Source organism: Schizosaccharomyces japonicus, assembly GCF_000149845.2.
Source record: "Schizosaccharomyces japonicus yFS275 unplaced genomic scaffold supercont5.1, whole genome shotgun sequence".
Classification (NCBI taxonomy): Eukaryota; Fungi; Ascomycota; class Schizosaccharomycetes; order Schizosaccharomycetales; family Schizosaccharomycetaceae; genus Schizosaccharomyces; species Schizosaccharomyces japonicus.
This window is the reverse complement of record NW_011627860.1, coordinates 1,055,783-1,081,275: the sequence shown is the minus strand read 5'-3', so window position 1 is coordinate 1,081,275 and position 25,493 is coordinate 1,055,783. Positions and strand designations below refer to the sequence as shown.

Here is a 25,493-nt window from a genome sequence, read left to right as displayed (position 1 = left end):
TTAAGACCAGTAAATACAGCAAAACAGTGCGGTTAATAAAATAGCGTAATACGGGTCGGACAATGAATGAAAAAATATAAAAAATAGCATTTTTGTGTGAATATACAGGTTTAAAAAATGGAATATAATAATTTGAAAAAAGAATATTTCGAAAAGGTCACTATGTCCGAGTGGTTAAGGAGTTAGACTCGAATGGTTGGCTGTTCGTGACATCTAATGGGCTCTGCCCGCGCAGGTTCAAATCCTGCTGGTGACGAGTGCGAGGTAGGAGAGTGGAACTCCGACGGGCTCATAACCCGTAGGTCCCAGGATCGAAACCTGGCCTCGCAACTTTTTGCTACTTGGTTCTTGAGGATCTCCAGCAGTGGTTTGTAAGATGGTAAAGAAAGTTGGTTTCGTTATCATTTGATATTGAGTAGTCTTTCGTAAGCAAAGCTTTGAGGAACGAGAGTGAAAATAATTACTTTAGATAAAACAAAAGAAAATCACTGGACGTGTTAGAGTCAATATACAACAACTCGCTTTACATCATATTTCCAGAAACTGTAAACACGATAACCACACCAAAATAAAGGTTATTCCAAGTACAATTACCTTTCGAAGACTAGATTAGTCAGTAGAACACATTCCTCATCATAGCTACTAGTTCAAAGAAATGGTTTATGCCGATTCAACCCTCAAATTGTGTATGAAAAGTCGTTACCCATGACAAGAATGTGTGTCACGGTTCGAGGCCGGATGTGTTCAGTTCGATTGAGGATTCTTGTTCGTAGGCTTCAACAATGAATAACTTCTTTTTTTAAACGCGCATTAATTGTTGAAAGAAACAAGTAGTGTATACGAATTGTAGCCATTTAGCTCTTGTATATTATACTAACTATTTCCTTGATAGTATCTTTGGTTACTAATTCATAATTGTGATGTTTGTTAATTCTTGAGAAATAAAAAACTAGTAACTTTGCAAGATTTGCAAATGTAAAAGCAATAACTCGGAATTACTTCGTAATAGAATTGAATGCTTGTTTCATTTTCAAGTTCAAAAGCACTCTGAATCCATGACATAATTTTATTCACTCTGCGACAAAGTGTGGTAGCCCCTATGGCTTAGTGGTACAGCATCGCACTTGTACTCGCAATGCGAAGATCCTTGGTTCGATTCCGAGTGGGGGCAACAGATTTTTGTATCTGCTTCATTTCACTTCTCTTTGTTTGCTTGCTTTCGTGTCTTCGCTCTCCCGGTTCGATGGTTGGTCCTTCTTTGTTTTTGCGCTCAATTCGCCTGCCGATTTGTTGCTACGGCCAACCGTTACTGAATCACAGACGAGGAGCACTTGAACGATTGGTTATGTTTACGTAGAGGTTTAAAGCCTTTACCTAATTAACTCGTTTAAGCACTTAAGCATTTCATAATCTCTTGCAATTCATTCTAAGACTAAATAAAATCCAACCGTATTACCACAATAAATAAACTAATTTAATAAATCCTCCATCATTCCCCGTTTTAAATACAAGTTTGGAGAAATTAATACCGTTACCGAGTCTGAGATATTTCACCAATAGGCATTGGATACTCGGTAACGGACGAAATCGGTACATCATGCTTATTTTGCTCGATCGTATTCGACTGCGCGTAAGAAGAATGAGTATCAGCAGATGATACAAAACGGTCTGAAAGAAAAGGGTTTGTACTAGCTGCAGGGCTCCGAAGTAACTCCTCAATGGCATCTTGCTCTTCTTGTGTAAATGAGGATACCATCGAAGCGTCACTAGACACGGGCGTTTGAGGTTCACTTACGTTTGGAAGAATTGTGGAGGGATTCTGCTCAGGATTCTGAACAGATTGCTGAGCAGAAGGTAAAGTAGAGGTCATCGTTTCTTGAATGAACGAGGACACTCTAGCTTGGCGTGCCGAACGAGATGCATCTGATGGAGCGGTTGAATGTATTGTGGCATCCCGTTGTACTGTAGTAGGCAAATTTTGAGTGGAATTGTTTTGTGAATCTGCCGTATGCTCTTGTTGCGCCGGATTGGCATCCAGCAAACTCAAGCGGATTACTTCGTCTATCATGCGCTGCTCCATTGATTGAAGATAACTTCGACGAGAGCTGACACTGGGACGGGATGAATTTCCATGCACTGAATCACGACTATTACGACGTCCTGGTAATTCGAGAAGATGCTGGTTTAGCAGCTCAGCATTCGCAGCACGTCGTATTGCTCTACGGCGGGCTCTCTCGAGCTTGTATTGCCAATCAGGCCGAATAAAATCCGTTGTGACCACACAGTCGTCATTCGGTTGAAAAACTGTGTCGTGCCGAGGTGGCCAGGGCATTTTATCAAAGCGACTTTTTAATTCGTTGAAGGACTTAAACGAAACTGCGGTGTCTCGTACGCTAAAGTCATACACCCCATAGCAAAACGCCATTAGGGCGGCCGAGGGCTTGTACACTATCCCGAAGCGTTCGGTCATGCAATAGGGACAACAAGCAGGCTCCGAGATAAGGTCTGTTTCACGGGGAGGTGCCTCATTCACGTGCACTGTTGGCAAGTGAGGATCAGCTCTTTTGATTTCGACAAAACACTCAGAACAAATAGGTTGACCACAGCACCGAGTGTAGTTGAAGTTTGGAGGATAAAAAAGGAAACAGATGGGGCATTCTACAGCATTCGTATATACGGTACTCAAGGCATCCTTCCCGCGTCCCGACAAATTTGAAGAGGAGTGATGGGCCGAGTTTGATCGGACTCTTGAGCGACCCTCATGAATTCGAGCAGAATGCTCTCTCAACGACTTTGCATTGGCTATACTGTTACCACTGCCCCTCCGTTGGGTAGAGTTTAGTAACATGGCCTTTTGTGGTCCTAACGCTTTGGCAACAGCCATTGAAAGCTCCTCATTGCTCCAGCGACTTTCAATGTTATCCAGGCCCTTGTAAAATGGCATAAGACGGCGCGACAGCTATACAAACGTTAATAATTATTCAGCGTAAACACGTTTTTTCGCAAGCCGCCTCAACCAGTCTTATCACCAATGATGAAACGAAGAGTGTTTCGGGCGTAATCACACACGCGACCAAACGCGAACTACACACTGGGAGAGACTTAGACAGCCTTCTTCAACTTACAATTAAGTTTTTGACAATAGACTTTTTGTACGTTGGGCCATTCGAATAGACACCCTGACTATCGAGAAACCCTCCATCAATTAGTTGTACAAGACATTGGTAAGAGTCTCTAGAATTGCTTTTTTCCTTTCCTATAGTATTACCCATAGTAACTGCAGAAACAAGCTGGTCCGAAGATGAAGAAAACGGCACACAGGAAGCTTCTTATGTTCCGCATATGTGGTGGTGAGTATCCATGAAGAGCCCTACGCAATTCCTGCCGCATCCGTCACGTCAAGATTCATCGATCGCTATATCTCATTAGAGCACGTTAAGGATACACAGGTATCGGCGCATGAATGTGTGCCACAAGCGAATCCGACGCGTAAACCGAACGTACCTTCTACATAATATTAAATCTGCGAGCGGATAATCTTTTGATACTAGAGCAAGCTAATAATTGCTTTGTGAAAATTTAGTAACAATGGAGACGATTGAATTGCTGGCTCCGTTAAACAGTTGCGGAAGAGGGTAAACATCACAGTGTATTTTCAAACGATATAATCAAGCTGCGGAATCACTGAAACTTCTCAAACAAGATCATCGGTTGTCATGTGGATATTATCACGAATCAAATTTTAAAAGCGGGAATATTCTCCCTGTTTCATGAAAAGTACGGTAATGGAGCATGTTCCGTTATGTTGAGGCGAATATGCCATGGCCCGTATATCTACAACTGTCTCGTCAATTCGAGTCTTAAATATTGTCAGCTGTCAATGAAGAAGGTCTTACGCTAGTGGCTCACCCCCTCTTGTTTACCTAATGGGGTTAAATTCGTCGATTTATAAAAACACTTACAGCATGATCAGGAGCGATCTGTTGTGCTCGGATTCGGTAACTCGGTCGCTTGTGGGGTCGGCCAGGAGTCCGACTTCGCTTCGTCTTAATTCACTATTGAGTTGAGAACGAAGCGCTAAGTCACGCGGTATTAAACTTTAATTATTTTCAACCCTTTTCGTTTGACTGCCTTTGTCCAGGGGGGTTGGTGTCGCGTTGATACAAAAGTACTGACGCACAATGGGCCTATAGAACAAAAAGCTATTGTTGGGCGAGTCTCATAAGTATTGGAGTCCTAACGGCAGGTTCACGCAGTTTACTACTTCTGCAGTGTTAAAACGTCTCGAATAGCCCGATATCCACCAAGCCGATATGTCGAGCGACAATGGTGAAGGGAGTTTGAGTTCACTGGAAAAACGCTCAACAACATTGTCTAGTATCTCTGTCCTCAACAAAAACAGAGACGAATCAAAAAAGTCGAAGCACGGCGATTCAAAAGCCGGCAACCATGACGACTCCACGGAAACTTCAGATGGTTCTCGCTGGCAGCATATGCTCCTTGGTTTCACGCGACGTGATATCCCCGTTCTCATATTCGTGGTTTTATTGACACTGAGTACTGGCGTTTTAGAACCTCTTATGACGTGGGCTTCTGGACGCTTGTTTGATGGTTTCTCGAAATACGCCCGCGGTGACTATTCCACACGCGACTTGAACAAAAATGTAAATACAAACGTTGGACTGGTAGCTATTTTTGGATTGATTTCCTTGTTCCTTGATATGATTGTCCGCTTCTGTTGGCGAATCGTTGGTGACATGGTTGCCCGAAGAACCAGATTGCTAATATTCGGGAAGCTGGCAGAAAAACGAGCCTCGTTTTATTTGCTGAACGATAATACAATCGGACTGATCAATTCGATGGATAGAAATGTCCTTGCATATCAAAGATCAGTGAGTCTTTCAATGAACGCCCTCTTGGAAAACCTCGCTATTGTTGTTGCGTCTTTGGTGATTGCATTCCATTACAGCTGGTCTCTGACACTGGTGGTTATCGCTATTTTCCCTGTTCTGGCTATTTTTGTCGGAATAATAAACAGCTTACTATTCTCATCTATGGAGAAAGAAAGGGTTACATCGGAGAATTGTGCTTCACTCCTTGAACGAGCTGTTGCTGCCATTCGGACTGTGCGTTTTCATTCAATGAAAACATTCGAGCACAATGAATTCATTCATGTCATGCATGCATGTAGCAAGGCGTTCCTGAGGTTTTCGTTCTTCACGTCCATTCAGGCCGGCGTCACTGCATTTCTTTTGATGGCTGTTTTCTTCCAAGGCTTATGGTACGGCAACCACTTGGTTGTTGTCGGAAAACTGACACCTGGAAAAGTCGTGACTGTATTTTGGACTTGCGTGAGCGCGATGGCTTCTCTAAATCAAATTGTCCCGATTGTGCCTGACTTCGTGCGTGGAAAGTATAGTGCATTCACCATTATTGAGTCCTACAGTAAGCCTGCCAAAGGTGAGTATGTCCAACAGATTTCGGGTGATTACGCTCCGGTTTACTGTGATGGCTCCATACAATTTCAGAATGTGAGTTTTCGGTATCCGACATCTGAAACGGCGGAAAACCGCTATGTGTTGGTTAATGTTTCCATGGAAGTTTATCCAGGAGGTTTGACCTTCATTGTTGGTAGCAGTGGTTCTGGCAAGAGTACCATTGCAACACTGTTGATGGGGTTCTTTCCGCCAACCTGCGGTGATATTTTCATTGATAATCATTCCCTAAAAACTTTGGAGGAGGACTGGCTGTCTGAAAATGTAACGTTTGTGCAGCAAAGCCCAGTTGTCTTCAGTATGAGTATTCGAGAGAATATTTTATTGGGAATCCAAGACGCCCCAGTTGACGCGTTTGAGAAGGCTTGCAGACTTGCACTCGTTGATGAGTTTGTCAACAATTTACCAAACGGTTATGATACTTTGTGTACGTCGGATACTTTAAGTGGTGGTCAACGTCAAAGAATTAGTCTTGCAAGGGCATTGCTTCGTGATACCCCTATTTTGGTACTCGATGAAGCAACCAGTGCACTGGACCCGATTTCTAAAAGTCTTATCAACGCTGCTATTCGGGAAAATAGACAAGGAAAAACGACGCTTATCATTACTCACGATTTCGAGGAGATTTCTGCCGAGGATTACGTTTATGTAATGAATGAAGGGCATGTAATACACAGGGGTCTTAAATCAGAGCTGAGTATTCTGGATGACTTTGGTAATCCTCTTGCTATGACAGAATGTTACAATCAGCCTAGCACTTCTGAGGAACTTTCTTATTATGATACCAACGAATTCCAGAGAAGTGAATCAGAATTTGAGACTTGTTACGTTGGATCTTCTTTCGCATCTTTCTTTACGGCTTTGAATAATGAGGAAGTTCGTGAGTTTATTGAAAGCAATCTTTCTCTGGCTTCAATACGCAGAATAGATAGTTCTGTCCACAAACGACGTGCATCTTCCAAGCATCGGAGAACTATATCGATACCCCCACTGCTAACTGAAAACGTAATGGATGAAAATGTGGATACTACTATGGGTATGGAGAAAACTCACACGTTCATGCAAATATTCAAGAGCGTGTACGAAGTTAAGACTGCTCGCATATTCGTTGGCTTGGGTCTGATTCTTGCGCTCATTGAAGGTGCTACTACACCGGTCTTTTCTTTCATCATTTCTAAGGTTTTAAACACATTTATGCAGACTGATATGGGCAAACATGCAGCTTTTTGGTCCTCTATGGTTCTTGTTGTTGCGTTTGTTTGCGGTATTGCCAAGGGCTTTTGTGAATATGTCCTCTGCTTTGCTTCTCAGCAATGGACCGATTTTCACCGTTCGAGAGCTGTCAGATGTATTTTGGCACAAGATCAGACTTGGTTTGACAATCCGAGAAATACGCCATTGCTTTGCTCCAAGACAGTCGTTAACTATGTGACGAACATGAGACTGATCTTAACATCTTTACTCTCACAGTTGGCAGTTGCTTTTTGCATGACATTCATTGGTCTTCTCTGGGCATTCATTATTGGTTGGCGACTTTCTATTGTGGTCTTGGCTTTGGTCCCTGTAATGCTCATATCTTCAAATGTGTTTTCAATTGTGTATGTGAAATTAGAACAAAAATGTCAAACAGCCACAATCGCTGCTACAGAAGCTTTGCACGAGACGATTGTTAATCTAAATGCCATCAAGGGATTGGGTGTTCTTCCTTATTTTAGAGACAAGCATCTTGCCGCGGTCTTGACTAATTGGAAGGCTGGTGTGAAGCGGAGCATCTTTACGAGTATTGGATTTGCTTTTGTTCAAAGTCTCAGCTACTTCATGCGAGCTCTTTTGTTTTGGTATTCTGCAAAACTTATTATGAAGAATGAGTATACTGTACAGCAGATGGTAACAGTTTTAGCCTTGGCCGTCTTCTCGTTGTGTTCCGCATCTATGTGCATTTCATCGTTGCCGAATATTTCAGAAAGTCGTATTTGTACGAGTCGTATTTTAAGACTTGCTGAACTTAAACCCGGCCAACAAGAACTTTCAGGAAAGTTAACCTTTCCTTTTTGCGGAAAGGTGGAGTTCAAAAATGTTACCTTCTCGTATACCAAGTCCTCGCCTGAGGGTCCCGCACTTAAAAATGTTTCATTTTCAATTAAGCCAAACGAGAAATTAGTGATTGCTGGTGTTTCCGGTTCCGGAAAATCGACGATCGCTGCTATCTTGATGAAGCTATATGCCTGTTCTGGCGTATATATCGATGATCATCCACTTTCAGAAATAAGCACCGAATGGTTGCGTAAAAAGATTGCGATTGTTGAACAAAAGCCTTTCCTGATGGGTAAAACGATTCTTGAAAGTCTTTCATATGGTTCAGCTCCTAGTTTGGATGAAGTGAAGGAAGCTGTTCGAAATGCGCACGTTGAGGACTTGATTGAGTCTTTGCCAGACGGGTTCAACAGCTCATTAAAAGAAAATTCGGGTAATTTATCCGGTGGTCAATTACAACGCCTTGCCATTGCTCGTGCTCTCCTAAGAAAACCGCGGCTATTAATCCTGGATGAGTGCACATCTGCCCTTGATCCACATTCAGCGATGCTGATTGAAAAAACTATATCTGAACTTTCAGATTGTACCGTCTTAATTATTACGCACCATCCATCCATGATGAGAATTGGTGACAGGATCATTGTGATGGAGAGGGGATGTTGTGTTGAGACTGGAACCTTTGAAGAATTAATGATCCCGAATACCGTGTTTTGGAGCCTCGTGCACAGAGGCATCTGGAGCGATTAATGCTCTAGCATTTATGTTGTTGTTTTGTTTGTATATGTTCTCCATCGTTTGACAGTTTAACCCATTGTACGACTACTATGATTAACCGCGTTTCTATTCTTCCCTCTTCTATATTTAATATACTTCCTTTTTTTCTGTGTTTATAGAAAGTTTTAATAATTAAATGCATTTTGTGACATTCCGCTTAGTAAAGTTATTAAACCTTTCTGATGACACCGGCAGCAACAGTATCACCCTCTCGTCTTAAGATGATTTTACCGAGGGTCTTGCAGTCATCGACCGTGCAAATTGGATATGAGCCATCCAAAAACGTGAACTTAACGATGGCTGTCTTTCGGCTAGTAATATGTCTGACCTTCTTTCCATTAACGCTTTGGAGTTTAATGACAACCGGAGCACTTAGACGTCCCCTATGCAAGACCAACGTTGCGCCAGAAAGAATCGGCCTTAATAGGTCAAAAGTCTGAATTTCCGCGATGAAAGATTTTGTCTTTTTTACAGGTTGAGAAGTGGTAGTTAAGATGTCACCAGGACGAATTTCGTTAGCATCAATATCAGTAAGTTGCATTGTAATGTTGTCTCCGGCAACGGACCAATCATGTGGATGACCATTGCGAATGATACTTTTCACGTATGCATCAGAATTTGTAGAAACATTAAACAGTACCTGATTGTTCTGAACGTTTCCGCTTTCAACTCTTCCTTGTACACATACGCCTTTAGCGGAGCGATACGTGTCATTGACTGTGATTCGTAACGATGCTTTTACAGGCTTTGTTGGAGGGACAAAATCATCCAAAATGTTCATCAAAGTAGGACCATTGTACCACGACAGAAGTTTTGGCTCATCACGTTTTATTAAATTCTCACCAGAAAGTCCGCTTACCGGAACGATGTGAACCATAGTCTCTTTGAAGCCAACTTTGCTTACCAGGAAATCAAGAATGTTTTCTTTGATGGCAATGAAACGTTCATAAGACCAATCAACAGTGTCGAGTTTGTTAACACAAACAGCGATACCCTTTACGGACAATGCTCTAAGTAAATAAGCATGTTCTCTCGTTTGTCCATTAGAAAAGAATCCGCGTTCAAAATTATTGGGCGAGGCGTCAACAACTAAGATAGCATAATCAGACAAATAAGCACCTGCAATCATGCCTGAAATAAAATCTTTGTGTCCGGGAGCATCGCCGATCTGATAAATGTGCTTTGAGCTTTCAAAAGTAGTGTCAGCGACATCCATGGTGACACCTCGGGCCCTTTCTTCGTCCGTTGAGTCAAGGAGCCAAGCATAAGAAAAGCTACCTTTCCCTGCATTCGCAGCAGATTGCTTTAATTTTTGCATAGATCTCTCATCTACCATACCAACTTCGTATAATAGTCTACCAATCATTGTACTTTTACCGGAATCAACATGACCACTGACGACAAGGTGGATTGATGGTTTTTCATGTTCCTTTTCATACAAAGATGGGATGTCCAGCAACTTTGGCTCTTTCTTTTGGGGAATTTGGGCATGCTCGGATTCTGTTTTTGTTGTTTGAGGTATTACTTGCTTTTTCCGAAGGGCGTTAGACGGTTGGGATATGGTAACTTTTTTAACAGCAGCTGTAACGTCTTTGGTGCTGTTTTCCTTGGTTTGGGATTGTGCTACAGGTGTTTTTTTGGCATCCTTTTCCTTGGCTTTGATTGCCTTCGAAAGCAAATAGTTGACAGACTTATTTACATCAAAATAATAGTACCAAACAGTGTCCTTTATTTCCTGGAAAGGTATATTTGTCCCTTCAAGTGCTGTTTGTACTTGTTCAATTGCTTCGCGATACGCCTCTTACAAATGGTAAACTTTCCACTCAAATGACAGCAATTTGTAATATACATACCCTCCTGATCTTCTGTCAGTTCTTCTTCAGCCTCAAATTCATCTTCATAATCTTTAATACTGTTAGTAACTCATTTCTTGCATTATCTCATTTCGTAACGGCTTAAACAAGACGCGTACTACAGAATGGCTTTAATATGTACCATTTAAATCCAAGTTCTTTAGATCCTTGTGTCTCGACATATTGTTTGCAACATCCACATGGAATGCTGAAAACTTTTGGAAAATGTTTGGCTTGCTTTTGTTGGTAAGCTCGGTTGGTGAGCAACATTTTAGCCAACTTTAAATAACATCATCGTGGAAACGGGGAAAATATTTCCCGTCAGTAGTGAATACAGAACAGTATTGACAATGACAATTGCATGAGGGGTATTAATAATTACTACAGTTTTGAGATGTAAAAAAATAGGTGATACTTTTTGTACACGTATTCTGCATACTGTATTGTCCTCGCGTGCGTATACAATACAATGTGTTGGAAAAGTACCCTGGTTTCATTAAAATGAATCATCTCATCAAACTTCTAAATTATAAAAAGTCATTAACGTCATATTGTTCCCAAATTTAATTCTCGTACTCTTTAATATATTTCTTGATTGACATTCTCAATTACAGTTGAACTTATGAACTGTTTTTTATATAAATTTTTTTGTTATTAATTTTTTATTTTTTAAATATGATCATTTAAATTTACTTCATAACGATAATTAAAAACCTCTTAAATACTAAGTTAAATAAATAGGTAAATTTCCAAAATGAACACTCTCAACCGTTACAGTCTCCATTTAAAAATTTAGCGCAATATCTTTTGGAGATGAAATTCTCGCATTACATTTTTTTTAGGAAGGGTGGGACCAAATTTTGCACGTCGTTTTCGCTTCGGCGCCTGTAACAACGTATTGAGAGCCATTCTCCTATGAATGACTGAATAATACGATCGCTTTCTTTTGTCATTTTGAAGAAATAAAAGACTACCCCTAAAGACTATTAAAATGTTTGTTTTATCAGTTATTTCAGACGTTGTCAAAATTCATCCGTCTGATTTTTGGAAACCCACAAAAGAGGCTTTAAGTGACGAGATTAACAAAAAATACGCCAATAAAGTGATTCAACAAGTTGGTCTTGCTATTGCAATTTTTGATTTTTTGACTATTGGTGAGGGTATCATAAAATTTGGTGATGGTTGCTCATACATGAATGGTAAGGAATACGAATAAAAATGGTTATGTTCTCTTCAAAACGTTTGACAAACTTTTGAAGGATTGCAAATCCATTTTCCATATTTTTCGCAATCCACAGAAAACTGTATCTAACTTTTCTTAGTGAAGTTTCGCCTGTTGGTATTTAGACCATTCCGGGGTGAGGTTATGTTAGGTCGGATTAAGTCATGCACAGAACTTGGAATAAGAGGTAAGTTCTCTTGAATGCGTTTGATCAGGCTATGTATTATCTCTCTTGTTGTGAAAATACTCGCTCAAAACATTATTTCAGTCAGCCGAGTTCCAGTTTCCAATTACACTGATAACTCTGCATTTTAATTGCATTTATTAACTAATATCTAGTTACCCTTGGCTTCTTTGACGACATTTTTGTTCCTAAGGAAATGCTCCCTGATCCATCCGTGTACAACGCACAAGAACGGGCTTGGGTTTGGAGGGTGCCATCTGAGGAAACCGATGGTGAACCGTCAGAACTGTTCATGGATGTCGGTGAAGAAATTCGTTTTCAAATTGAATCGGAACATTTCATTGATATCTCTCCGAGTCGGCCATCTGCAAACAGTGCGGCAGCAACTACGGACGTTCGTACAGAGGCTGAAGCCCCTTATTCTCTTGTGGTAAGTACACATCAAACCAGATACAATGGTCCATCACACATGTACAAGAATGATTGCTGTCGATACCGTCATGTAACTAAAAGTTGGAGAATCTCGCATCCAACACGTTACGTAAAGACCTCCTTTACCTGTCAACGACTGCAATTTTCTTGCCCATTTAAATTTGTTTGTGACTATTACTAACTTTTGTTTATAGGCATCATGTTCCAAGGATGGTCTGGGCATTCCTGCTTGGTGGAATTAGCCTTCTGACCTGGCGAGTTAGACTCGACGTTGAGTGGCTCTCGAAAATGATTTCACCATTCTTACACAACACAGAGTGCTAATTTGCCTCCAAGAAAACGTGCTTTAATGGGATTACATCTGTATATTAAAGTCATTGGGGATGTAATAAAATTGATGCGACAATTAAACAGAAGTTTTAAGCATCTTGAGGGTTTGACGTTTATTCTAACATAATCTATCTTCAACAACTACGAACGCTTCCAAAAGGAATTTTAGTCTCAATTGTCTTTCAAAATACAGTGTCCGTCTTGAAGGATACTTCCACTTTCAAGCCTTTTCGCAGTGAAAGAATCCATTGAGTTCAAGTTGATAAGGAAGTGCATGTATTTACACTTTTTTGTGGACAAATACTGTATGTAATTTTGAAAATGGCTACGAAATGCTTTTCCGGGAAACTATTAAAACAGGATCTTACTTGTGTTGTTCAAAAACGTTGGGCTCACAATCATCATAAATTTGTCATTGTTGGTGGTGGATCGGCTGGAATTACAATTGCACATCAAATCTGGAATAAGTTTGATGCTAATCGCAATTCGGCTTTACAAGATGAAGAACGCTTGAAGCCAGGAGACATTGCTATTGTTGATGCAGCAAAGTATCATTACTACCAGCCGGGCTGGACCCTGGCTGGCGCTGGTTTGTCTTCAGTTGCCGCAACAAGGCGGGAGTTAGCTAGTCTTGTTCCAGCTAAATTCGCTTTACATCCCGAGTACGTCTCAAAATTGCAACCAGGGCAGAATGCTGTTATCACGAAGAGTGAAAACGTGATTAGCTACGATTACCTTGTGATTGCCGCGGGTATACACTCAGCGTTTGAGAACATTAAGGGACTTACTAATTCTCTTGATGATTCTAACGTTCCTGTTTATACAATCTATTCGGAGAAATATGCTGATTCGGTATTTCCCGCTATAAAAAAACTGAAAACTGGTAAAGCAATATTTACCCAACCTTCCGGTGTCCTAAAATGTGCTGGTGCTCCCCAAAAAATTATGTGGATGGCTGAAGATTATTGGAGCCATCACGGTGTAAGAAATAAAATTAATCTTGTATTTAAAACAGGAATGCCAACTTTATTTTCTGTGAAGAAGTATTCCGATGCATTGGAGCGGCAGAATGAAACCGAAAACAGAAACGTTGACTTGCAATACAAACAGGAGCTCATTGAAGTCCGTGGTCGTGAGAGGATAGCAGTTTTCAAAAACAAGGACACGAATGATACTTATGAGGAAAAGTTCGACTTCCTTCATGCTGTTCCTCCTATGACGCCTCATAAATTCATTGCCGAGAGTGAGCTGGCAGATGCTTCTGGTTTTGTCGCTGTGGATTCTGCTACCTGTCAGTCGACAAAGTTTCCTAATGTTTTTTCCCTGGGCGATGCCTCTGGGTTACCAACTAGTAAAACATTGCAGCCATTACTTCCCAAGCACCTGTACTCACTCATAACTTATGGAATTATGCTCACGGTCGAGAACTCAATGCTCAGTATTACCGGATACTCCTCATGCCCTCTCCTAACTCGATACGGAAAATTAATATTAGCTGAGTTTTTGTATGGTGGCAAGCCAGCTGAAACTTTTGGCAAGTGGACGTCTTTATTAGACCAAGGAACACCTCGACGGTTGTTTTACTATTTAAAGAAGGACTTTTTCCCTTACGTCTACTGGCATACTGCCATGAAAAATGGACGCTGGTATGGTTCTCATGGATTCATTCCACCTCGCTTTCCAAACGATTAATACAAATGACATCGGAACTCTATTAGACAATATTAATGGTATTTTTTTTCTCTTAGTATCGTTTGTGTTTACACAGATTTGGCTAGCGTTTAAGTTCCGAAGGGACTAGCCCTGTCTACTTGAGCACACGCTGGTGACCGGGGAGCAATACTATAATGTTACAATACAAACAAGGAAGGACCAACCAACGAACCTGGAGAGCGAAGACACGAAAGCAAGCAAACAAACAAACAAACAAACAAAGAGAAGTGAAATGAAGCAGATACAAAAAGTCTGTTGCCCCCACTCGGAATCGAACCAAGGATCTTCGCATTGCGAGTACAAGTGCGATGCTGTACCACTAAGCCATAGGGGCTATCACACTGTGTTGCGGAGCAATGGCCAAATTGTTTTTGGTTCAAGAGATTAATTCTTAATTAACTTCAAACGGTGATTGAAACCATTCACTCAGTTTGTTAACAAGGTTCGCTTAACTGAACCTTAATAGTGAAATGCGAAATGGAAGTAATGAGTTAACTGCTGAATAAGCTTGTAAGTGTTTAATGGCTTTTAGCAATTGAACTTGCAAGTATTTATATTAATTGTCTAATTGTAATTGATTATTAAGGAATCACAAGATTCCAAAAGTACATGGAGTCCATGGCATAAGCCCAATGGCTAGATGACAACGTCCGAGGGTCTTTTTCGCATCGACGTGTTAGAGAGCCTTTATTCTAAAACGTTGATGTCAATGCGTCTCTATTCACATTGAAACAATAGTTACTGCATAGCTATGGTTTGTCGTCCGACCCGTGTTTAGTTGAGTATTCCTATTGAAAATATTATTTGCGATGTTTTAAGTGTGTTTATTGTTCTCAATTCTCGTGTGATACCGTACAAAGCTTGTTCTCAATATTTTACTCCTTGTAAGTTTCAATTCTTTTTATTTTTTTATTTTTTTCTTTAAATAAAATACATTCTAGTATTTTATTGGCATTTTTGAAATGATAAATTCCTTGACTTGATGGCAATTTATGAGTCATAACGTTCAGCTATTATAACTAAATACATGACTTTTACTAAAACTAATCTCAATGATACTATTTCGCCAGATATGCGAAGTCGTGCTCAAAAACTAGGAACACGAAGCAAAGACAATTCACAAGCTAACAATGTCCGAAGCTGAATGTTTAACCTAAACATTATCTCACCAATTATACAAATAACTCCAGAATCAACACGTTTGAAACGTAAAGTTTATTTACGATTGAACAAGGTACACTGCAAACATTACCGATCTCTAAACCAAACCGTAGACATAATGTCCTTTCAAAAGAAAATGGACATAATAATTCATAAAAAGGACTTCCAGCCCATCATTCATCCAAGCTAATCGGTTACAGAACTAGCAATTTGTTCTGCTTTCTTTCTTGCGTCATCGATACTTCCAACCATGTAAAAGGCAGCTTCAGGTAAATCGTCATGCTTGCCCTCGAGAATTTCTTTGAAAGAACGAATAGTTTCTTTTACAGGCACAAAACGACCCTCCAAACCAGTGAAGACTTCTGCGACAGCAAATGGCTGTGATAGGAAACGTTGAACCTTACGAGCCCGTTCAACAGTCAACTTGTCCGCTTCAGATAGCTCGTCCATACCAAGAATAGCGATAATGTCTTGCAAAGATTTATACTCCTGAAGCATCCGCTGAACACTACTTGCAAGGTTGTAATGTTCCTCACCAACGATTCTGGGATCCATCATTCGTGATTTTGAGTCCAAGGGATCAACAGCCGGATAAATACCCATTTCAGATATGCTACGAGACAACACAGTAGTGGCATCCAAGTGTGCAAAAGTGGTGGCAGGTGCGGGATCCGTTAAATCATCAGCAGGAACATAGACTGCTTGCACGGAAGTAATGGAACCCTTTTTGGTTGTCGTAATGCGCTCTTGCATGGCACCCATGTCAGTAGCCAAAGTTGGTTGGTAACCTACCGCAGAGGGAATACGACCCAACAAAGCAGACACCTCTGAACCAGCTTGAGTGAAACGGAAAATGTTATCGATGAACAACAAAACATCCTGTCCCTCGACATCACGGAAGTATTCCGCAACCGTCAATCCAGTAAGAGCAACACGGGCACGAGCTCCTGGAGGCTCATTCATTTGTCCGAACACAAGTGCAGCTTTGGATTCTCCATCAAGCTTGATAACACCGGTTTCTTGCATTTCACGGTACAGGTCATTACCTTCACGAGTACGTTCACCAACACCCGTGAAAACAGAGTAACCGCCATGAGCTTTCGCGATATTGTTAATCAATTCCTGAATGAACACGGTCTTGCCCACACCAGCACCGCCGAAGAGACCAATTTTACCACCACGAGCGTACGGTGCCAATAAGTCCACAACCTTGATACCGGTTTCAAGAATCTCCGGAGAAGTTGATTGTTCCTCAAAAGACGGAGCTTCAGCGTGGATTGGGGAATACTTTGCAGCCTTAATTGGACCCCGTTCATCGATAGGCTCACCAATAACATTCATAATACGGCCTAACGTGCCTGGACCGACCGGCACGGCAATAGGTGCACCCGTATCGATAACTTTAGAGCCACGGACAAGACCCTCTGTACCATCCATAGCAATAGTACGTACAGTATTTTCACCCATATGTTGAGCAACCTCAAGCACTAAACGTCTTCCATCAGGAAGTTTAGTCTCTAATGCGTTCAAAATTGTGGGTAACGCCTGAGCATCATCAAACTGACAATCAACAACAGCACCAATGACTTGTTTAATTGTACCTGCTTTTTTTAAAGACTCGGTCGAAGCAAACCGGGCCAACTGCGGGACCACTGAACGCAGACCGACACGTTTTACTGAATGGAGTACGCCATTCAAGCCTGTAAGCTGTCGAAAACTGCTCAACACATGCCTTCGAAACATGGTACCGGAACAGGCGAATTAACGTGGACGAAAAACGAACGACGTAAACGTATACGCGTGATCAACAGTACACTAATGATTCCGGCTATATAAATATAACTTCGTTCAGAAATGTTATGTGGAGATGGTAGGTTGCTCGTCAATTCACTTCAAGCTTACAGTTCGACGACGTCAGAGAAAACAGAACAAAAATACCAAATTATACACTGAAACGACTATTACAATACTATTTTATTAATTTATGTATTTATTATAGATTTATGCGCTAGGAATTCTTCATTCTTCCCCAACTCTTTGACCTTGTCCGAGATTCGCAGTCACATTTCAAGTTGACCTTGTCGACACAACGCATCCACTTTTGACCAGGGTCGAAATGGTAAGCGAGTTCACCACCAGTTATTTCATGAAACTAATGGTTGTTTAGGGAATTGACATTAAGAGACATCACGTTAAGAAGTCTCAGCGCACCAAGCCTGCGTCTGAGAACGTGTACTTGAAGCTTCTCGTGAAGTTGTATCGCTTCTTGGCTCGTCGTACCGACTCTCGCTTCAACAAGGCTGTTTTGAAGCGTCTTTTCCAATCTAAGACGAACCGTCCTCCCATCTCCGTGTCTAAAATTGCTGCCAACGTTAACCGTGCCAGCTCTAAGCACCAAGGCAAGACTGTTGTCGTTGTCGGTACCATCACTGATGATGAGCGTCTCTTGAGCCTTCCTAAGCTTTCTATTGCCGCTCTTCGCTTCTCCAAGTCTGCTCGTGCTCGCATCTTGAAGGCTGGCGGTGAGTGCTTGACTTTGGACCAATTGGCCCTTCGCTCTCCCACTGGTGCCAACACTCTCCTTCTCCGCGGTAAGAAGCACGCTCGTGAGGCTTACCGTCACTTCGGTTTCGGTCCCCACAAGCACATGGCTCCTTTCGTCCGCTCCAAGGGACGTAAGTTCGAGAGAGCTCGTGGTCGCAGAAAGTCCCGTGCTTTCAAGGTATAAAAACGATAGCGAATACACGTCTGACAAGTCTCTTAATGACAGAGCGTTATATAGCGGTTTTCATCGTGTGGTGTGGGTGGAAAATATGGTTGGTAGTTGTAGGATGCTTGTTCATTAAGATACTGTTTGGCTCGAGGGTGGGCTATTTTGGTCAACGTCCCGACAAACGGGTAGAGAGTGCGTTAAAACGGTACATGTTGTTCCTTCACTTTGGTGAATTTCCTAGAGTCCGCATTATATTGGTAAATAGAGCAAATTACGTCGTATGTTCCCAATTCAATGCAGTATAGTGAATGGAGCGGTAGCCCAACATTAAACATTTCCTACCATAAAAAGTTAGTTCATGACATTCTTCCATAGAGAGTTGAGTAGACATACCTGTTGGCTGTAGTTCATAAAATAAGTCATAAGAATGCTCGAAACAACCCGATGCGCAACTATCAGTACATTACCGGGAAGGCGTTCAAGTTCCAGTATGACTGCATGCAAACGATGAATGACATCCAAGTAACTTTCTCCGCCATGCCCCGAAAACCGGTACAGGAGCTTGGATGCTGCTGGACTATCAGGATTCTCAGGAAACGCACTTAGGAACTGCTCAATAGTCAAGTTCTCAAACTGCCCGGTGTTCATTTCATCAAGCATGCGAATGGCTTTTACATCGTAATAATTAGGGTCGAAGAATTGTGTCATTTCGATGCCGCGTCGTCGCATTGAGGACCAAACACTGAACGACACTTCATCACCTTCCCTAAACCGCAAATGCTTTTGCGATATGCGCTCCGACCGTTGACTCAACCACAAAAGTCGTTGTTCGTTAATAAACCTTGTCAAACTTTGCGCGTATTCAAGACCAGCTGTCGTCAATGATGAATATCCGCCAATGATACCCCCAAGTGAATCGCTGGATTCGCCGTGCCGAGTAAACCATATTTGACGACGCTGCAGATTCAGGTTTAGCATAAAGCAGACGGCCTGCCCAGCCAGAAAGCCCGTAACGTTGTGAGTCACCACTTTTTTGCCAACGTTGATGAGCTTCACATATTGGAGTTTGTCTAGTCGTTCATCTTGCTCACCCAGCGTTTCATAAGTTTTCTCATACAGTGCGACACGTTTCCTGAAATCGCCCAATGCTTCCTCCTTGTTTGTTCCCTTGTAGTCAGGTCCGTATATTTTAAGTCGGATGTTTTCTTCAATAAGCTAAACAACAGAGTTAGTAACCAAGATGCTGCAAATTGTATGTCACGACGAACCTTCTCATCTGTGCAGATGCTTTCAACAAAAAGTATCCGGATACTATCAATTTGGGAGATACGGTCCACAAGTAATTTCCTTCTCGAGAAAGTTGAATTCGTTGCGTCGAGAATTCCTACAACGCCATTCTCGTGTTGCAACCAATGCAGCATTTCCTCTAAACACGACTTGGCAAGTTCCTCACGAAACTGCTTAGCTTCAGGGTTGTTTGGGTCAAAGAATGAAGCATCCATACTGTATTTCTTCTGTCCCTCTTGTCTGCGACGATTTCCGACATTAAAAATCTTGCAACTGTATCGTAGCCAGTTATAGTATTTTTGAAGTCTGTAATCGTGTTAGCATACTGAATCATTCACGCCGCCAAACATACTTTTTCCCAATGTATGATTTTCCTCGTGCCGGCAATCCTACAAGGATGATAGCGAGTTTTGCTTTCACATTATAGGTCATTTGTTTAATTTCTGATCCAGGCTGTATAGACATAGTAAGTCCAGGAATGTCTATAGTAGTTTCTCTGCGAGCCCTGTGCTTCGGTACCTTGCCTTCGATTTCATGTGAATACTCAGAAGACGCTGTTGGTTTCCCACCTTCCTCATTCAATTCATCATCGTCTCCGAAAACGGCCAGATCTCCATAATTCTCCTTTTGCTTCTGTAACCAAATTCTATAGTCTGTCCGTATCCGGTTTAAATCTGGTCTTTCCTCGTTCAGAGGAATGTTCTCTTTTTTGCGTCGCTCCGATTCAGCTGCTTTAGAGGTCTCGCCTTTTTTAAGACATTCTTTAGGCGAAATTGGAGCATCTTCCATTTAACTTTCTCGTGTGTATATAAAAAAAGGTCCAAAAAGTCTATTAAAAGTCGATGCCTTTTTCTTCGTTACACTCCTTGACTTATGTATCACGATATGTTTCTCACTGCGAAGAGAAGGACAACACAAGGTATATGAATATGAATCCAAACGAAAGAGTTGTAAAGAGCGGAATGAAGTAAAAATAGCCGCGTAATTATTTGGACGGATAATAGCTGTATGTCACACTTAACACATAGACCTCCTTGTAGCGAAAGCAAGGAAAAGTTACGGACGGACTAGCGAAGCAGCTTAGTAGCCGAAAACACCAAGACATAATTCATTCTCAGTTATTTAGTCAAAACAGGGGCACGTAGTAGTAAAGTTTTCGTACGATACAAAGCGCATTCAAAATACGTATTTCTCCGACATCGAATTGCAAGTCAATCATTTTCATTTAATATTTTTTCAACAATAGACTAGCACCTGAAATATACATGAATGTTACTGTCTTCCTACAAACATAAGTGATTTAGGTTATCATAATACAGACAAAAACACGGGAGGAGAGTGCCTGATGCTAAGCATCTGTGACGCAGAGGAGATTGAATACCAATGGTAGTGAAGGGAAACGAAAGTGAATACAGGAATACAGAGGTTTACTTTCCCGTTCTTCGACGACTTCGTCAAGCATAAGCTTGTGTTAACAGAAACGTTGCTAGAATCATTAGATTGGCCAAAAAAGCCGATTAGAGAACAGCATTAATGATGCGAAATTAAGGCGGTTTTGCACTTTCATAAAATTTGTAACTAAGGAGTGGTGCTCACCTTCTCATCAACCGAACTATTTTCAGCAGAGATAACTCGACCAGAAGTCGTCTCTGATGCAGGCGAAGTCGATCGATAGTCGTCTAACTTCTCGGCCAATTTTTCTCCCATTGAATTTACTGCGTTCCTGACACTGCGTTCAGCAAAGGCTTTCACGGGCCCAGCAAGACCCGTTTGAACAAGAATAAACAGAAAAGAGACAACAATTAATAGAAGAGTCAAAAGCACAGGGTTCTTGAGAACAGAAACAAACTCATTCCAGCCCAAGACTGCCAACAAAGCCCAGAAGTAACCCGGTACCCGAGTAGCTGTGCTAATGATAGAACGCTTGCAATCCAAAAATACGAGATCAGCAGCCCGTTTCACAGAAACGTGAATATTCGCTTTCTTCTTGCGGTTGAGGAATGTAAAGAAAGTATCAGCCTCCAAGTTGGAAGCTGTGTCCTCACCTTCTTCAGCCAAAGGAACATCAACTGTCGGGACACTGCCATCTTTCAGACGAACGATTGCAAGAACATCAATCAACTGAAGAGTATCCTGCAGACTCTTATTGAAATCATTTTCCAAAATGTCAGACTTCTTCCACATTTTAGGAATGCCACGGCTGTCGTAACGAAAACTGTCCTCAAAGTGAGTACGCAAACGTTGTTGCAAAATAGGCTCAGCTGTTTCATTTTCAAGGGTTCTACGAAGCACAAGCCATGTACTTCTTTTCAGCTTAAACATGTGTTTAGTACGCAAGAGCTCCGCGTCTTCGTCCATTTCATCATCGATGTACTCATTTAATGAGCGGAGCATTTCATCGAGCACTTTTTCACGCAACTCATCAAATTTGTGCATAATGTTGTCCCAAATGTCTTTTGTCAAATGATGAAAGGAGACATCAATAGCATCAGCAAACTCCTGTTCGAATTGGACCATGAGCTTTGCTGAAATCTGTGCGAGACGTTCCTCACGCATGCTTCGGACTAGCTGCAATAGCTCCACTCTCAAGGTCTCGACCGTCTGTTCCGCATCACAAACAAAACCCTCCTTTTGCAAGGCCGCAGCCTCGGAATGCATGACAGAAACCATTTCAGACACGGTGACGCGGGCAACATCCTTGAAGCAGGCATCTTTAACAAGAGTCGCAATTCGCTCTGGAAAACCAGCGACAAGTTCCTTATGGATTGCAGCTAAGTAACGCTGGATGGGAACCGCAAGTCGCGTCTTCATCATACGATCCAATTCTTGACGCTTTTTTGTATACACCTCACTTTGATAACGACGTGCATTCTCATCAAAGATGGAAAACGTTGAAGTTTGAATAGCTTCCAAACGTTGCAGAAGGTTTTCAATCGATTGGTGTGTTTTTAAGAATGTAAGAAGTTCCTCGCATTGCTCGTCAAACGAGACCATGGCTTCAGCGATAAACTCATCGCAACGATATTGAGCCAACAATTGTTGCTGTGTAGGAAGGTCGAGATCACGGTTGTTTTGGATAAGTTGCCAGATACCCTGCGTGTAAAGAGGGAAGCCATCAGCAGGAATCCGTTTATGGTAGCAGGGCTTGAACAGATACTTTGGATTTTTTTCATCAAGGAATTGTTCACGCAGCTTGTCAGTTTCTTCATCGAATGCTTCAGCACACAAAACCTTGTGCGGCAGGGCTGAGAAGTCAACGTCGAAAAAATCAGTAATGACAGAGTTCTCGAGACCTTCGGGCTTGCTGATCGAAGCCCACGTCCGATTCAGATCGGTCATTAATGTTTCTGAAAGGTTATCGAGCGAAGTACTGCCCAGAAAGTCACGGATTACGAATTGCAACCGTGAACGTTCGATGTTTTCGTGAAACAGTTGAAGATTGACTTCAAAGACCGTCTTCAACAGCGTCATGTTGGATCCTTGGTATAGACCAATTTGGTTCTCCCACATGTTAACGATAATTACCTCACTCGTTGCGATGGAGAAGAGAGCAGACTTGCGTTCAAAGTCCTACGGCGAATTAGCTAAACTGAATAATCGACGTTGCACACGCATCACCCTTCGCTAGGGAACGCTCGCAATCGTACCTGATCGTCTCCACGCTCACGACCGTCTGTGCCCTCAACGTCCATAATGAGAATGGATGAATCTTTTCCTCTTGAAACCCATATGCCTATAGCATTAGTATCATACTTTCAGACCTTTGCACTGCTGAACAGGGAAGAATAGGAGATGCTGCATGTGTAGCATTACAGTATTATCCAGGTCACCTTCTTGTAACCAGATAGGACAATGTACAAGTTCACTGGATACCAGGCTGATCAATGCAAAGCTCGAATTCCAACAAATCGCATTTCGTCAAGGACCGTTCATAGAACCTGACAGTCCGTCGTCTCGTCCAATGATTGTATGCAGACCGATATAACTTGTTTCTTGCAGCCCTTCTCGTTTCTCGTTTATCCCACTCAGTGCTGTCAGAAACTTACCCTTTGTTGTTTGCTGCCGACGAACGGTGTCCATAGTAGAGAACTGTGTTCCAAACAGCTTATTTAACAAAGTGCCTACCCAGAATTAGCAAAAAAAACTTGATGAACGGAATTGAAAACGAACTTTTGCCAGTGGATTGAGAGCCAAGAACGGCAACAACATGGTAATCAAAACCAACATTGTCTAGGCCGACATCCTTCAAGAACCGAGGAAAGTCCTCGTTGAATTCCTTGTTTTCAGTAATCAACTGCGCAGATTGCTGCATGTTGGGGAGGACGGGAAATTACAGCACTTCGACCGAACTGGAAGGCGTCCGGCTGACGGGTGGACCGCACGATGTGGGGACGGTGGGGGCACATGGGGCTTGCAGATGGCGAGTGGGCAATGTGGGATGCGGGGGGGAACAGCAAGAAGTGGAGGGATAAGGAGGGGGGGCATACATATAATAGAATTGGAGAGCCAAGCACGAAAAGAAGGTTGTGTTAGTTAGACCAAACGCTTAATCGTCATACTCCTCGTAGAAAGTTGGCATGACAGACATTGTGCTATCGAGTATGACGAGTCCATTGTCCAAAAATTTAAATGTGGCTTCGAGGTAGGTGCCAATTCGTACATTCGTCAAAAGGCTATTCTCGAAAAGAACGACAAATTGTGTCCGCTTTGTCTGCTGAGGATACAGGCTTCCTGGCGGATCCGACACACGAAGACTCGCCTCTACCAACTGCTCTGGGACTTCGCCAGGTCCAGAAGTTGGCATCGCTACCCTATTCGTCCAGGGCCGAACCGACTCCAACCGAACGAGTAGATCTTCAGAGTCCACAATGTTCCCTCCAAGGGCTGTGGGACCTAGAACGTTCGTAACGTACTCAATTGCTTGCTCCGTCGTAAAGCGCCTGACTGCGTCCGCGTGTAGCGAAACCGTTGCCGAAGACATCGCTGTCGGCTCCGTTGCTGGCGTATTCACATCTTCCTCCCACATGTTCTCCACCTCAGGAACGGCTGCCGCCGTTTCTGAGGTGGAGGTAATTGTGGGGGAATCCGTAGCTGTGAAAGACGAAGAAGGAGCAACGGTTTCGGCATCCGTCATGGTTGACTCTGTGACGGATGCGGCGGATCCAGAGTAATTGAACATGGAGCTCTCACGTTCCTGAGGGTCCCAAAGCCCACGCTCGGTGTAGATTGCCCGGAGCGCATTCTGCAATCGACCCGGAAGTGCCACGGAAAGCCGCTTGCAACTCACCAGCTCCACTTCTGCACGCACACACAGCTCGCAGGCTTCGCGGATGTTGTCCGCAAACTCTGGAGCGACATTATTGTGCAGCAGACTGCGTAAAAAGTTGCGGATCAGCTGTGCCGCCAGAGCCAAATGGGCTTCTTCAACTATACCGGCACACCGCTGCAAGTACGATGATCTGCATGGTTCGTCAGTACACGTGCTTCGAACGTTTGCGGGGTAGTGTCGATCCCGCACAGAGATCTTCCGCGGAAGGTCCGCGGAAAGGAGATATGACGTACAAGAAAGTGCGGACGACCCACAGAAAATCAACGTCTTCGACGTTCTCCATGCGCTCATCGTCAATAAAGTCGACGGCCGACTGTGTCGCAATTTCCGCAGCATCCTCGGCGTTGTCGATGTCAATGCCACCGGTGAACTGCTTCTGGCCAGTCGCGATTCCTCCGAACGCCAGGTACATGCTGAACAGTCGGAGTCTCACCGGGTCGCTCCATTTTCGCCGAAGACGATAGCGCTGAATGAATCTTTCCATGCGACTAGAATCGCGGTCGCGTGTTAGTTTATGATGACATCATTGTCGTTTAGGGACGGATAACGCGCTGCACAGAACCAGCATACCGCTGCGCAGCGTGTTCGTTCCGGGATTACCGCGGCCTCGAACCGGTTCTCTTTCTTAATAATAACATACACGATGAGTGGCAGCTTGCTGCGAGATTAGCAGAGCTGATGCTGCGAGAAGGGCTTACCTGTCGTAGAGTGCCGTGTTTTCCTTGACCTCGTCCGGAGTCAGTTCGGGTTCGACAAAGTCGACCTCCCAGCCAGAGAATTCCTGTGCACGTTGTCAGCATGCAACCAACGCGTGCAATCTGTGCTACTCACATTCTTCCGTCTCTTTCTTTTGTTTTTCGCGTTTTGTCTGCGCTTTCTGCGCTTTTGCTCCAAACGTTCTGCCTCATCCAGTTCCATCGGGATAGTTGCAGGCGCACACGCAGCACCAATGTCCATGCATGCAGC

The 25,493-nt window shown here is 42.7% G+C and overlaps 10 protein-coding genes and 4 non-coding genes across 14 annotated transcripts; 7 read left to right on the top strand and 7 right to left on the bottom strand.

Moving 5' to 3' along the window:
• The first annotated feature begins 156 nt into the window (after positions 1 to 156).
• Positions 157 to 256, top strand: SJAG_16025. The gene has a single exon. It is a non-coding gene; the product is annotated as a tRNA-Ser (tRNA).
• Positions 257 to 258: 2 nt separating this feature from the next.
• Positions 259 to 330, top strand: SJAG_16024. The gene has a single exon. It is a non-coding gene; the product is annotated as a tRNA-Met (tRNA).
• A 763-nt stretch (positions 331 to 1,093) lies between these two features.
• On the top strand, positions 1,094 to 1,171 carry SJAG_16023. Its single transcript has one exon. It is a non-coding gene; the product is annotated as a tRNA-Thr (tRNA).
• A 197-nt stretch (positions 1,172 to 1,368) lies between these two features.
• On the bottom strand, positions 1,369 to 4,572 carry SJAG_02603 (zf-C3HC4 type zinc finger). The gene is made up of 2 exons (XM_002173773.2): positions 3,126 to 4,572; positions 1,369 to 2,959 (listed from the first exon to the last, which is right to left on the bottom strand). Exons 1-2 carry the CDS (start codon positions 3,270 to 3,272, stop codon positions 1,532 to 1,534), a joined length of 1,575 nt encoding a protein of 524 aa, XP_002173809.1. The 5' UTR covers positions 3,273 to 4,572; the 3' UTR covers positions 1,369 to 1,531.
• On the top strand, positions 3,468 to 8,450 carry SJAG_02602 (M-factor transporter Mam1). The gene has a single exon (XM_002173772.2). It carries the CDS (start codon positions 4,314 to 4,316, stop codon positions 8,274 to 8,276), a length of 3,963 nt encoding a protein of 1,320 aa, XP_002173808.1. The 5' UTR covers positions 3,468 to 4,313; the 3' UTR covers positions 8,277 to 8,450.
• On the bottom strand, positions 8,304 to 10,806 carry SJAG_02601 (elongation factor 1 alpha like protein). The gene is made up of 3 exons (XM_002173771.2): positions 10,299 to 10,806; positions 10,157 to 10,207; positions 8,304 to 10,103 (listed from the first exon to the last, which is right to left on the bottom strand). Exons 1-3 carry the CDS (start codon positions 10,336 to 10,338, stop codon positions 8,473 to 8,475), a joined length of 1,722 nt encoding a protein of 573 aa, XP_002173807.2. The 5' UTR covers positions 10,339 to 10,806; the 3' UTR covers positions 8,304 to 8,472.
• Positions 10,807 to 11,147: 341 nt separating this feature from the next.
• On the top strand, positions 11,148 to 12,236 carry SJAG_02600 (DNA-directed RNA polymerase III complex subunit Rpc25; the record flags this gene model as incomplete). The annotated part of the gene is made up of 4 exons (XM_002173770.1): positions 11,148 to 11,355; positions 11,479 to 11,565; positions 11,718 to 11,992; positions 12,189 to 12,236. The coding sequence occupies 4 exons, from the start codon at positions 11,148 to 11,150 to the stop codon at positions 12,234 to 12,236; spliced, it is 618 nt and encodes a 205-aa protein (XP_002173806.1).
• A 409-nt stretch (positions 12,237 to 12,645) lies between these two features.
• SJAG_02599 (sulfide-quinone oxidoreductase) lies at positions 12,646 to 14,016 on the top strand (the record flags this gene model as incomplete). The annotated part of the gene is made up of 1 exon (XM_002173769.2): positions 12,646 to 14,016. One exon carries the CDS (start codon positions 12,646 to 12,648, stop codon positions 14,014 to 14,016), a length of 1,371 nt encoding a protein of 456 aa, XP_002173805.2.
• Positions 14,017 to 14,293: 277 nt separating this feature from the next.
• Positions 14,294 to 14,371, bottom strand: SJAG_16022. Its single transcript has one exon. It is a non-coding gene; the product is annotated as a tRNA-Thr (tRNA).
• A 766-nt stretch (positions 14,372 to 15,137) lies between these two features.
• Positions 15,138 to 17,025, bottom strand: SJAG_02598 (F1-ATPase beta subunit Atp2). The gene has a single exon (XM_002173768.2). The coding sequence runs from the start codon at positions 16,939 to 16,941 to the stop codon at positions 15,385 to 15,387; it is 1,557 nt and encodes a 518-aa protein (XP_002173804.1). The 5' UTR covers positions 16,942 to 17,025; the 3' UTR covers positions 15,138 to 15,384.
• Positions 16,249 to 18,026, top strand: SJAG_02597 (60S ribosomal protein L18). Its single transcript, XM_002173767.2, has 2 exons — positions 16,249 to 17,317; positions 17,366 to 18,026. The coding sequence occupies exons 1-2, from the start codon at positions 17,315 to 17,317 to the stop codon at positions 17,924 to 17,926; spliced, it is 564 nt and encodes a 187-aa protein (XP_002173803.1). The 5' UTR covers positions 16,249 to 17,314; the 3' UTR covers positions 17,927 to 18,026.
• Positions 17,154 to 20,352, bottom strand: SJAG_02596 (6-phosphofructo-2-kinase). The gene is made up of 4 exons (XM_002173766.2): positions 19,551 to 20,352; positions 19,180 to 19,504; positions 18,305 to 19,126; positions 17,154 to 18,249 (listed from the first exon to the last, which is right to left on the bottom strand). The coding sequence occupies exons 1-4, from the start codon at positions 19,985 to 19,987 to the stop codon at positions 18,109 to 18,111; spliced, it is 1,725 nt and encodes a 574-aa protein (XP_002173802.1). The 5' UTR covers positions 19,988 to 20,352; the 3' UTR covers positions 17,154 to 18,108.
• SJAG_02595 (GTP binding protein Sey1) lies at positions 20,291 to 23,520 on the bottom strand. The gene is made up of 4 exons (XM_002173765.2): positions 23,369 to 23,520; positions 23,245 to 23,319; positions 22,846 to 22,931; positions 20,291 to 22,768 (listed from the first exon to the last, which is right to left on the bottom strand). Exons 1-4 carry the CDS (start codon positions 23,508 to 23,510, stop codon positions 20,777 to 20,779), a joined length of 2,295 nt encoding a protein of 764 aa, XP_002173801.1. The 5' UTR covers positions 23,511 to 23,520; the 3' UTR covers positions 20,291 to 20,776.
• Positions 23,454 to 25,475, bottom strand: SJAG_02594 (argonaute binding protein 1). The gene is made up of 5 exons (XM_002173764.2): positions 25,359 to 25,475; positions 25,226 to 25,308; positions 25,168 to 25,185; positions 24,761 to 25,015; positions 23,454 to 24,657 (listed from the first exon to the last, which is right to left on the bottom strand). Exons 1-5 carry the CDS (start codon positions 25,443 to 25,445, stop codon positions 23,745 to 23,747), a joined length of 1,356 nt encoding a protein of 451 aa, XP_002173800.2. The 5' UTR covers positions 25,446 to 25,475; the 3' UTR covers positions 23,454 to 23,744.
• Positions 25,476 to 25,493: the final 18 nt, after the last annotated feature.